The sequence below is a fragment of the Atheta coriaria genome, unplaced genomic scaffold (genome assembly GCF_025399875.1).
Source record: "Atheta coriaria isolate IRGN ID8LTWV9N9 unplaced genomic scaffold, Caltech_Dcor_3.1 hic_scaffold_9_pilon, whole genome shotgun sequence".
Classification (NCBI taxonomy): domain Eukaryota; kingdom Metazoa; phylum Arthropoda; class Insecta; order Coleoptera; family Staphylinidae; genus Dalotia; species Dalotia coriaria.
Window position 1 is genome coordinate 4422910 of NW_027045451.1, and position 12747 is coordinate 4435656.

The window sequence follows — 12747 nt, forward strand, 5'->3', positions numbered from 1 at the left end:
TAAAAACTATTTATTCAATTATTAAATAAGTCTAGCCAATGTTTTACCTTCGGACACAAAAACAAAGATGGAAGCCGGCTCAGTGTTGCTCGCTGAGCAGGTGTAGTTACCGGAGTCTGCGTCGTTAGTATCTCGAATCGTAAGACGACTCTGCGTGCGCGCGCCGGGCACCGTCTCCACGGATATGCCGCCCCTGGCAGTGTCGTAATTTATCATGTGATCATTGTGATACCAGAACACGTACTGCGGTGGCGTGGGGCTCTGCAAAAAAGCGATTCATCATTTCGATAAATTATTTTTTAAGCGCCCACCGAAGGGAGCGCGCGCGATCATTACGCTCTTCGCGCCAACTGTGCCCCCCTAGCTCAATAATAACTCCACCATTACAACGTCTTCCAAATGATGAACGTCAACATCGAGTGGTTAATACGCAAGTACGCACCTAAATTGCAAAAGCACGGGCAAAAATAATTAATGAACCTTACCGTGAAAGCGCGCAGGATTAAACATTCAATCTTTTTTGTTTGGTTCTGAAATCTTTCTTTCGACAGTGTTAAGAATGTTCTCGAGAATATTTAGTTATATATACCTTCAATAAATTAGAGCAGCACCAACAAATCGGCTTAGTTAATGTACGAAGATAAAAATCTGACGTATTAGTATAAAGAAGTTCTTTTTTCTTCCATTTTTTCAAGGCAAGAATTCGAATTATATATTGTCTATCATCAGTTCGAATTGCACTTTTTTCAGCTTTTGTAAGCAAGCTCGCTTGTTTCGGGAGAAAGAATGAGCGCGGAGATCAAATCGGAAAATCTTTGGGGAATCCAATCGCGCGACCGTTGAAAAATGTGTATAAACCAAGGCAAGCTAAAGAACGAAATAAGAAACGAACAGACGTATTAGTTGGTATTAAAAAAAGTTCTCTTCTGAAGTCTCTCCTCGTCCAGGGATATTAGTATGAGGCTTTCAACAAATGTATCTAAGGAGTTGATGGTCGCGAGAAATGAAGATTTTTTTGTACAACTTTAAAAATTTACATTTTGTGCATTATGTAATAATGGTTTACTCTATTATCTCACAATGGAAGAGGCAACTGAAATAGTTCGCATTTGACTTGAAGAATCTCAAACTCTAAAAGCTATATAACTTTTATTTTTGGCAAATTTATCTTTTGAAACTCTAGAGCGCTATTTTTTCGTGCAGGCATTTTTATGAAACCACATAGTTTGCATAGTTGAACAGGAAAAGGTAGTAAACTCCAAAATTATGGTAATCAAAATGTTATAAAACTAACAAACTGGAACGAAAGACGCATAGAAGAAAAGAACGTCCAAGCAGCCGATTTCGTTTGCATGAAAAAGCGCCACGCAGAAGAAAACTTGATGATGTAAAGTTTTTCTGCTCGGTTCAGTTTTTTTTTTTCTCATCGGTGCAACATTTCAACGCGGACTTAGTGTAGAACTTAGAACTCTTCTAACTACTCGTCGCTTGTACTTATCGTAAATGTGCGCCATCGCCGTTTTGTTATATCCAGCTCAAACGCTGCGAAGAAATTGAGGCCACGCAAACAGCAACGGTTTGGGTTCAATGAAAAAGCAGCTATAATAGAAATGCTTCGCAGAAGCCGGAAATCGAAGGAACAATATAAAATATGTGTATGAAAGTTCGTCGAATATTTCGTTTCAGCCAAAGTAATTTGCGTGCATTTCTATTCGTAGTTTATGCGTCTGGTCGCACACACCAAGTTGGCGGCAAGTAAAACGTATAAACGAAAGAACGAAAAGTATGCACAAATAATTCGTACATATTCATAGTCGTTTAAGCTTTAAGTTCCCAACAGCGCGCCGGCACGAAACGAAACCAAGCAGTCGAACCAAAACGCGCACGAAAACTGAGCACGAGTTTCAGAACACGAGCTATGAATTTCTAATCACGTACCCGATGTAAATATACAACTTTTGTTGCCGTGGCGAAAAAAGTCGAGCAGAAAAAAAACGACATGCAGTAAAAACGCGATGCGCAAATAAAGCAAATGCTTGGGTTTCGTGGTGAGAAAAACGCGTTATTCGTGTTCGTATGCAAAAGTTTGATATGTTTTCCTGTTTTACTTCAAGTGCATTCAGCCAAAACTATACACGACGTCAATGCCAAAAGCTGCAAATGGTGCAACAGAAGTTAACAAAAAAGACATGGTGAAAATGAGAGAAAACATTCCAAAAATAAAACTATACGAACACGTGGTGAAACATATTACATAACGTGCATGCCGGGGAGAAAAAATATCGCACGCGGTAAGTTTGGCGCACACGTCGAATGGGAAACTATGGCGCACCGTAAAAATGCGCCAGTTAGAGGTGGAACCTATGCCGGAAAAGTCAGTCAGGGGTATGCAGAGCACGTTTGCGATGGCGCGTTGTGCGAGTCGCCATGACTATATGCGGTAATTTAACACCGGCGGACGTGACGTCGCGGCGTTACGCTTAGCCTCAAGTAGCAAAGAGGTCGCTACAGTCCAAGGGGAACGACCCGTTATTGGTCATCATTTAAGAGTCGCCGACATAGTTATAACGGTCATAACCTCACTTAGTTTTCTAACATTCATAGCAATACATTACTTATTATAATATCCCTGCAAAGCTATATAAAACATATGCTTTACAAATTGGTTTAACATCCGTTAGAGTTTTTGCACTTCTAGTAATAGTAGTTTTAGCACCATGTGCGAGAACCTCGGCAAAGTTTGAGACGCAAACAAATTTATAACGCGGAAATGACGTCATGACCATCATGCGTGATGTGTTGCCAACTTCGCGGTGTCGCGCGACGTTGTAATTCGGGCGGGACCGAAAGTCGCGTCGCAAACTTCGGAAACCGACAAGAAACGCCAAGTACTCGTCGCGAACGGCTGCGGCGACGTCGGCGACGGTGGCACGCGTAGAATACCGAATGAGTGTCGAATCGGATGTGGAAACATGCATCAAGTCGCAACTCGCGTCGAGTTACCTCTTGCACGTAACGTGAAATCCACCAAGTGAACTAAGAATTCGCCAAAAAAATACAATTTTTGTTGCGGTTAAAACATTAGCATAATAACATTATGACGTATAACAATATAGAACCTGTCGTATGTCGCAAAGGATAAGAGAATCTCTACGCTGCCCGAAATTTATATTGGTGGAGGCGCCTGAATAACGCTCCTATGTTTGCCCAAACTTAGTTATTCAATCAAATGCTGTCTGCCGGTTCCGTATGCAGGCCAAAGTCAATCCGATGCAAAACTAGACGCCAGCGCCGAATATAATTGACGCGTTGAGTGCAGCGAGCGCATTGCTCCAGCGGATTAATAACGGATTCGAGCGTCTATTAAATTAAATAAGAAGCTGCCTTTCGAAAGGTACAACGCAGCGGCGCTCCGGCGCGGCAAACTCGACGAGGATAGTTGCAAAAAAGTGTAGGAAGCACACACAGACTGAAAGAGTAACTGTGTAACTAAAAGCGGCGACTAAGCGAACCGTACGAACGCGCCGCACCGCTTCGAAATCGATCGCCAAACAGGAACTTTGAAACGACTGACGGGAAAGCGCAAAGCGGCCTAAGAAGAAGCCGGGTGGAGTAAACTTTCCGAACGAATGCACTCGACGAAAAGACAAAAGAACCAAGTGGGATGTAATGCACTAAAGTAAGAACAAATCAGAACGAAGTGTAAGATATTTATATTTCAGGAAGTTGTTAAAATCTTTCTTCAAACTAGTCGAGCAGTAGAAAAGAAAAGAACCGATGCACTTTATAAACATATTCATAATTCATGAATTCAATAAATCCAATTAACGATAACTAAAGATAAGAATTTTCCTTCAAGAACCAGCAACACTTAATAATAGAAAGCTTTCAAAGTTTATATTCAAAGAAAAATAATAATAAATAATTTCTCGATTGTTATTGCTATATGGGGTAAATTCACTAAAAAATTCTGGTGGCAGGAAGTTATGTCGCCAAAGGGACGCAACACTTCATAATGATTACATTGTTTGTTGATTAATTAACGTGACTGGTTAACCATTAACGAAGCATTGTTCCGCATCGCCGACGTCGATCGGGCGACGCTCAACTATCGATAATGCCGCGAGCTCGGTCAAACAGTTTCGGCCTAAAATAGATACTAGCAGATCTAAATACAACGTTATGGATGGCCTTTCGCTACGTTTACTGTTTGCATTTTCAGATTCAACCCGCGGTCAAAGCTATATTCCTACGCTAATTGTGCTGATTTGCCATAATATACACTATACAAACAAAACCTCAAATTAAATAATAAACAGACAAAATGGCTAAAGAGGCAAACATTTTTCTTTCGTTTTATGCGGAATTATATCATAATCAATTGCAGATTTTGTTCCTAGAAAAAACCGCGCAGAATGGTGTTCCGCATAACCAATGCCCAAAGTTCGAATATATTATTGCATATGTGGGCGACGCAACCGGGCGTTATTAATTCCCTAAGTCGTTTTGGAATCGTTTGCAGTCCGACGTGGCCCGCAGGCGTATGTAGATGAATTCGAGCTTGCCAACCTCGGCGACCTAGCCGAAAACGACTGACTTCAAGCCTCGTGGCGCCCAGTTACTCCACCGGCCCGGCTCCACTTGCTCACTTGCGGTCGAATTAAGCCAGCGATAAATCACCGCGCCGAAAACGTGGCCGTCCTTCGTCCTTGCCCGGCGTCGTACTTTTACCCCGAACCACTCAACCGGTACATGCATGTGTATAGCTGTTATAGACGTAGTTTTTCACGAAGCAAACATGGTTATTTTAATTTACTCGCCAATTTTTTTTTCTTTCAAAAGAATAAAAACTTGCTTAAAAAGTTTCTGAAATTAATTATTACTCTAACGTAATCGTCTGGTATGTAAATCTTTTTGGTAGCACCAGTACACAACGCACACGGCCTTATCGCAATGCATATAAACTTAATGTAATGTAAAGGATAACGATGTTATCGGCTTCTCTACCCACGCCGTGTAAGCGACTATCAACTTGGCTGCCGCCTTTGCCTCCGCCTCCATCTCGACCGTCGACTCGAGCGGCACCGACTTTCTCGAGATGTATAGCATTTAAATCTGCTAAGGACGCGATGGCTCTTACTCTCAGGACGTGCATGTTTTACGTGACACACGACCGTGGCGTGATATCCCATTTCGTCTCGAAACCTGGAGGGTTCAACTTCATCATTTAAAAAGTTGACTCGCTCGTAGCGTACGCCAGATATGTGCTCGAGATATGCAAAAAATATGCACGCTACGTTGGACCTTTTGGTAACCATCCAAAAATGTTATGCATGCGTGCAGAACCAGCAAGAGTTTCGGTTGTATGCAGTGAAGAAGAAGGTATAAATGATCCTGTATTGAGAATTGCTTAAAATTCAATTTTTCATTTTTCCTCCTGCGAAAAACTACAATTTTAATATTTTTAAAAGTTTGACTGATTAAAATACTTGTATGAATTGAGTGATATTTATATTATGTATACGACATAAACTTTTCTAAAAGCATTTTATGCGTTGCTTGTCGTTAGTGTGTGCGCGGAATTTGAAAGTTTTAGAGCCGAAAATGTTTTTGCGACTAGCGGCAACTATTTTGCTATGCAGAAACGTGAAGTGGCCGTGCTGACGCCACGGAAAACCCAAAACACTAAACACATTCGGAGTTGGCGCATGGATGGGGGCAGCGCTGAAAGTGCGCGCAAACAATTTTCAGAAAATAAAACAATTTATCAACTAGAACGTGGCGTGCAGTCAAGTTCAACTCGCTTTAAATTTCGCTCAACGTTAATTAAGTTGTGTAAACATTGCGCGCGGAGATTGGGATGCCCTGCAGATTTCTATTTTCCGAAAATAAGTTTATTGTATCCTGATAATAATAATAATAATCATGAAAAGTGAGCGACCACATTTAATGACATGTATTTTGGTATATTATTAATATCTTCCAAATAATAATAAATTGAAAGTTTGAAATAAACTATTATGAAATAATATATTCAGTTTGAAACAAGTTTAAAAGCATCGCCGCAATCTATTTTATTTTAGATCACTATAAAGCAATTCTGTAATTGCAGTCGCCGGTTTGTCCACACACTGTACACGCATGCATATTGCGCTCATTCATCACATCGTATGTGAATATGTGCGATATAAAATGGGTTTAATTAATCGTACTGAATGAACTAGCTCGAACATATTCAGTCGGTGCAGGGTCGACGAAACCGAATAAAATCAAGATAATTAAACCAGCATCGCACGCTTCGTTACTTTTGCGTTCGCACGAAATTACCATGTGAATAGTTAAAAAATTGTGCAGAATGCAGCCAGCAATAAATTAAATTTAACATTTTATTGCTGCTAATGTAAATATATGTGTATAATCAAATTTTCTATTTTTGTTTTTGTCTGATGCAAATTGGACGCCAGCGAGGGAAGCAAAATAAAGCTATTAATTTCCATTGCGGAAATTAAAAGAGTTTCGATCAATATTTTCGAAAATTTTACCGCGCACAACCATTTTGATTAAAAAAATCGAGGCGTAAAAATATAGAAAACAAAACAAAACAAAAAACTACTCTACCTATCAGAACTTACCTTTTCTATGATACACACTAAATCAATAACGCTGCCTATATCTACGTGATGTTCTCCGCTTCCGGAGCCTTGTATTGTTGCTTCCGGGATGACAATCTTCAGATTGACAAAGTGGGACACCATGCCTGCGCTGCTGGAAACCTGTAAACATAATTAATTTAATTAAAGATTAAATTCTAAAACAATATACAATCAAATTCACTGTCCAAAATTTATTGCATATTGCAAACAAATACATATGTTTATGCTCTTTTTGCCATTTATCTATCCCAAAGCGTGTTTAACTTTTTGCCACGTCCGCAAAAATGATTCTGCAACCAAATCTACAAATGCCTGCGTAACATTGCAAAAGTAATCTAGTGTTTTCTGGTACACAATCCCATAGTCCCATTCGTGCCGACGATGCCAAATTCGGAGTGAGCACTGTTTGTTGTTTGCACGTCGTGCTCAAAACGTGCAACCCAAGCGTAGTCCAAACATGAAAGCGTTGATAGCGCATTAGGACACATTTGCAGGCGTGGGAACGAAATGAATTAGCTTTTCTGATTCGATGCAAAGATGGCTGCACCAGCATATCGCACAAGATAAGAATACCACACTTGCAATAGCTAGGAATTTCAAAATGCGGGTGCAACCACGTAAGATGTGGTTGGGGCTGGTTAAAATTTTAGTAGGTATCTACTATATCAAAAGAATGCCAGCGGTCTAAAGGATGGATGATGTCTACCGGCGCGTCTTGCTTTGTAACACGTATGACTTGAATTTAATCGAGTTGCGCATCTCCGAGAAGAATTTCGCCTCGCCTGTGTTTATCATAATCCCCGAAGGCAGTATATCACGTCGTGCGTGCTTATTTCCGGTTGCAAAAAAGCATGTTGCACTTTTGTCACAAGAGAGACGCTTTTATAAAGAAAACAAATTAATAATGTACGAAATATTCTCATTTGTTCATATTATAAATATAATTTTATTATATTTTTTAAAATAATATAAAGAGTATAAATTTATGAGTATTATTTTGTGGATGTACTTTTAAACATCCAGTATATAATTTGATACTTATTCAGAGCACTGCTTCCGTTCTACGCGCTCGTGGAGCGGAACAAAACAAGTAACTACGAAGCGCGGAAGCGTGAGCTATACTCTTTTGTTAGAGAGCGTGTGGATGGGGGAAGATCAATTCGGCATCCTGTAATTTCTGAAAGGCGTAATCAACTCACGTGTTTTGCAACACCTCTCTTGATTGGCCTCGTCCGAAGTCGATGCTTTATGTTCTTGTTTGACGCGCGCTTTCTCAGAAAGAGGAAAAAAAGCGAGACTAGAAATCTTAACTATGATCGCCTAAACTCAGTCCTGAACGAAAGTATTCGAGCGTTCATAACACGCCGGAATGAGAGTTTCATATGTGTTTCTTGTGCCAACTGAATAAAACTTTTGCAGAAACTATTCCTCGAAAAATGTTCCGATGAACAATTGGGAGAATTGCGATGTTAAAATAATTTCGTCATTTCGAGATAATAATTTATCAATCAATATGCGATGTAAATGTGTAAATTGTGTAAGTTAAATGAGTAACAACTTAAATTGAACGATTGCCGGCGCTGTGCAATTACTCGCCTGAAACTAGTTTCACGGCTCCGCCGAAATTATGTTCCCGTCGGGCATAATTATAAATTTATAGCGAAAACAAATACGCGCGCACGCCTGTCCATGTAACAACACCGCTGGAACTCAACGAACGGAACGATACAAATGCGACTTGCACGTCATGCCACGCCTTAACCTCACCTAACCAAACATCTCTTTTATATAAAAAACGGTTTCTTGTTAAAACATTCTTAATAAACCAAATAAACACATTTCATTCATGCATATTTCACTTTTTTATGAATATAAAGAGGAAATTCCGGGAAATATTTTATTGTTCCCCGGCAGTTTATTATGTGCCACGTGCCAGACTCCAATGTCTTTTATTTTTTTACACACGCCACTGTAAACACAGCTAAGTGTAGAACAAGAAACGAGAAAGTCCAGGGAGTTGAAAAGAAGAATGCGACGGGAAAAGTGCTCAAGTATTCATTCCGGCACATTCGGGCACTCATGTGTGATTTAAAAATTTCCATATTTTTGTTTTTGCCAGCATTCTTGCTTTATGATATTTCGTCGTTGTTTTACAACTATAAAATATGAATCTGTAGAAACTGACTGTGCATTATTTAATCCTTTGATTGATTTTCCATACTTTAAAACCACATAAACTCGCAAATAATAAAAATATTTTTTTGCACGTTTTTTCTTTCCCTCTGTCATTTTTCGTATGATTTTCTAAAAATTCTCATGTTATAAACTCTGTTTCCTGATGCTTATCAAGTGTTAAAACGTACCCATTTATAACTACCATTTAAAAAGCATAAAAACCTCAACAAAATAAATGTTCACATTTTATCTGCCGAAAACCTTATCGCACCAAAGCACCAAGTATCAAAACAGCAAGTAAACCTAGTAAACTATGTAATGCGGTTTTGAGTGTAGCGCTCAAAAGTATACAGAGAGCGAGGAAGGAGGGGTTGATGTGCTGCTGTTGATGGAAGCACACAGAGGAGGAATGCGCAGTGTGTACGTATTGTATATGAACGCCATGTGCAGCGTGTTTGGCATCATCTCATGGAAGTGGAGCAAACGCCATGGCTGAAAACCTGAACAGGCTACCCAGGGCGCTAGTGGCGAGTGGCGGCTGCGGTGGTTCACCGGGGGCAAAGAGGGGCGGCAAAGCATGTCGGAAATCATATCATGATGTATGCTGCTAGCTGGTGCCGGGGCCGGAATGTTGCGGTGTCATGACGCATTTAAATAAGTTATATAACAATGTACCAAGCGAACATTTTGAACTGGTTGTTGATGATGATCAAACACCAAGTAAACCAAGTACAATACAAAATAATACAAAAACAAAAATAAAATTGATATAAAAAGTTTTAAGTGCTTGTTTATAATAATATGTAAAATAGTTGTTTTTCTAGTGCATCCTGCATGTTATGTTTTGCTATGGTCGTTATGTTCCATAATTTATAAAGAGTACAATCTCGGAATTTCATAACATACCCGTCGTTTTACACCTCTCACTCACAACGCTTCTATTTTACATCATCTTGCGTTGGCCTTGCTTTCCTCTGAAGCACTTTGCTTTCTGGTGCTTTTCGCGCTTCGTCCTGAATTCTTGTTTTCCTGCGGGTGCCCTCTCCGCCGGCGCGCAGCGCGCACGTCGCCTGGCACCTTTTTTTACGGCACCCCATGGAACCAATTACGATTTTATGGCTGGGTCGTGAACGTAGCGAGCGCAGAGCATACGTCGACACTCTTTCCCTACACCCACGTACCCCACTTTACCGCTTCCACAATTTTTGGACACACGGCGTTCATACTTTTGCCCGTTGCCATTTCCATGCAATGTTTTCTATTCATTTTTCTTGTTTTTTCTTTTCGGATCCTGCTTCCGCAACGTCCGGAAGAGGAAAAACACTGAATTGCCAAGCTGTGCACAGCATGGACGCACGTATGTTTAAGTGTGAGTGAGTCGACAAGTGGAACGAACGGTTCTCCAAATTATCATCGCAAACAAGACGGAAAATTACTTATTTATACTAAAAATTTTCTGTTTGTTCTTTTCTAGCAACAGCAGCGCATGAGAGGGCTTTTCATAGACATTTAATACTTCGTTCTGTTACATCTTCTCGCTGCCATGTAAAGAGAGCTCATTTCGGGAAGTTTACAGGGGTGTCGCAGGAGGGGGCCGGTGCTCCTATTTAAATAACACAGCATGCCTCTACTTGTGCGAGTAATGAACTTCATTTTTATGGGTTGTGTTTTACATTGCAAACATTATTTTGCAATTTTACATGTTTTTTGGGCCAAGTCCCCTCTTTGAATGAATATTTAATAAAAACATTTTTCGAGGAATACGCACATATTTATTTTTGCAGTTAATTTTACTTGACTGCATCCAATATTGTTGTTCAATGAACAAAAAATTTGTTTGATTTGTGTAGACCGGTAGATATTTTTATACACAACTATAGCAAGATTCCTACGACTGGTTTTGCTCGATATTGTGTTAAGTCATCTCAAATGATTAAAATTAATGGAAACTTTAAGCTCCGTTGCCTAATTGTGTTTCACGCATGGAGGAATAACAGCATCAAACATGAAACAGCAGAAAACGAGTTAAAATAAAGAACAAAGCGATCGCGATCTAAAGAGTTCATGTTTTTTTTTTCTCTTAGCACACAAAAATGACGTGCGATGCGAATTGCCTACTAGCTAAACCATGATTAAACGAGCCAATGAATTTGACCAACAATTTGCAGCAGTCCGAAATTGCGTGTATTCCCACACACCGCAAATGAACACAAATTTGTCTGTTCATTGAAAGCAAAACACGCTTTTCATCATGCGCCCCGGCCGAGAGTTTAGCGGAAGTGCGCGAATGGCGGCGGCGAAAAACACGCCCCTCAACTCGGAGCGAGCGCTCGAGACCCCGACGGACGATTTACAAATATTACAATGCGTAATAAAATTAGTGTTTGCAGATTAATGGATTGCTAATAGAGAGCGGCCGGTTATAGAATTTGGCAACGAGGTTAGCACTCACGTCGATATGAGAGCATGTAATGTGGGGACGGCATGCATACGCCGAGTGCATGTTTCGTGGGAGATTTTACGGCGGAGCGCACATTCCGAGAGTGTACCTCGTAATTGGCGCACGCTGCCGGCTGCCCCCGGAATTAATTGCCAATTAGCGGTTCTTAAATAAGCCCAGAGCGTACGTACGCAAAATTACGATATGTACCTACATTGGATTGCGAGGGCCGATAAAATTTTAATCAAAATAAGATAATTGAGTTCGTAAAACTTGAAAAGAATTTTATTTGATTATTTGACGAATTGTAATCAATAAAAATCAATATGCGGTTAGCCGTACATGGTAACCATTATGCAATCAGTTATCATCGCTCAAAACGGAAGTGGTAAATAGCGAATGCGAAATTAGCAAATACCCTACGCACTAATTGAAAATTTAAAATGTAAATCGTACGATCAAACCGTGCCACCGAGTGTTCCGATGTATTTGCAGCGCGATAAAGCCACAAATCGCATCGACAAATTAATATTTCATCGCACACTTAACTTGCGATGGAAGGTTTAATTTTATTCAACAACTGTACACCGCCGGAAAACACAGCAGCGAATGCAGCAATAGTCGATAACGAGTAATGAATGAAAACGTAATGTGTTTGTATGGCGTGTCGGTTATTTAGCAATTAAATAAGTATGCAACTTGTGTAGCACTTGTGTGTTGCAGTTTTCATTACGATCGAGCCTCGAATTGCGCTCACTGCAATTGGGATTCGGGCATTGAATGACCGTTGATCTCCATTCGCGCTTTCAATCATTCCCAACGAGTCTACATCAGTATGCGATTGCAGTGCGAGCACAGAGAGATTATCATTGTTCAGTATTCACCGAAAACATTGAAAATTATAATGGGAACCTGTTCGGACTACGCATTCTCTTTGTGCGCATGTTTGGAACAAAACATTGTTCGCATAAAACCCAAAACCATTCATAAAGATGATAAATTAGTAATTCATAATAATAAATAAAGTTGTATTCTGATATTTTTACGTCAATTGGCAGATTAAGTCTTTTAATGGGCCCTAAACAACTTTACAATTGTAATTTGTACTAATTTATTTATTTTTTATTCGCCGCTTGCCCGTTGGACGCTTAGACCTTTGAGAATAACGCATCGCAAGTAATTTTGGGTTCCCTTGATTACATGGAGTCCGGGGAGTTTGCCTACGTTCAACAAGCCCATCCGTTTCCAATGTACGGCCGTCGAGTCTGAATGAACATATTGTGTTCCCAGTGCCTGCGTAAGAATAGGAAGTGTTTCTAAGCGGTAGGTAATCGAGGTTGGAAGGCACAATTTTCTACCTTGTTAGTTCCGGTTCGTTTTGGCGCTCCCCCTGGTGGCAATATGTGTACCCGAGTGGCACCAAACCGGTTCGAACAGTTTCGTGTTTCAATGCTTACCTCGTATGTTACGCAAGGCTTT

At 40.2% G+C, this 12747-nt stretch overlaps 1 protein-coding gene across 6 annotated transcripts in view; it reads right to left on the bottom strand.

Annotated features, from left to right (window-relative positions):
• The window catches only part of LOC135798683 (neurotrimin-like), a 132785-nt gene that overhangs the window by 2518 nt on the left and 117520 nt on the right, over window positions 1–12747 (bottom strand). For all 6 annotated transcript variants that reach the window (XM_065311590.1, XM_065311591.1, XM_065311589.1 and 3 more), the window contains 2 exons: window positions 6633–6773; window positions 48–261 (listed from right to left, as the gene is read on the bottom strand). In XM_065311590.1, coding sequence (XP_065167662.1) covers window positions 48–261; window positions 6633–6773 — 355 coding nt within the window. The remainder of the gene's footprint in view (window positions 1–47; window positions 262–6632; window positions 6774–12747) is intronic.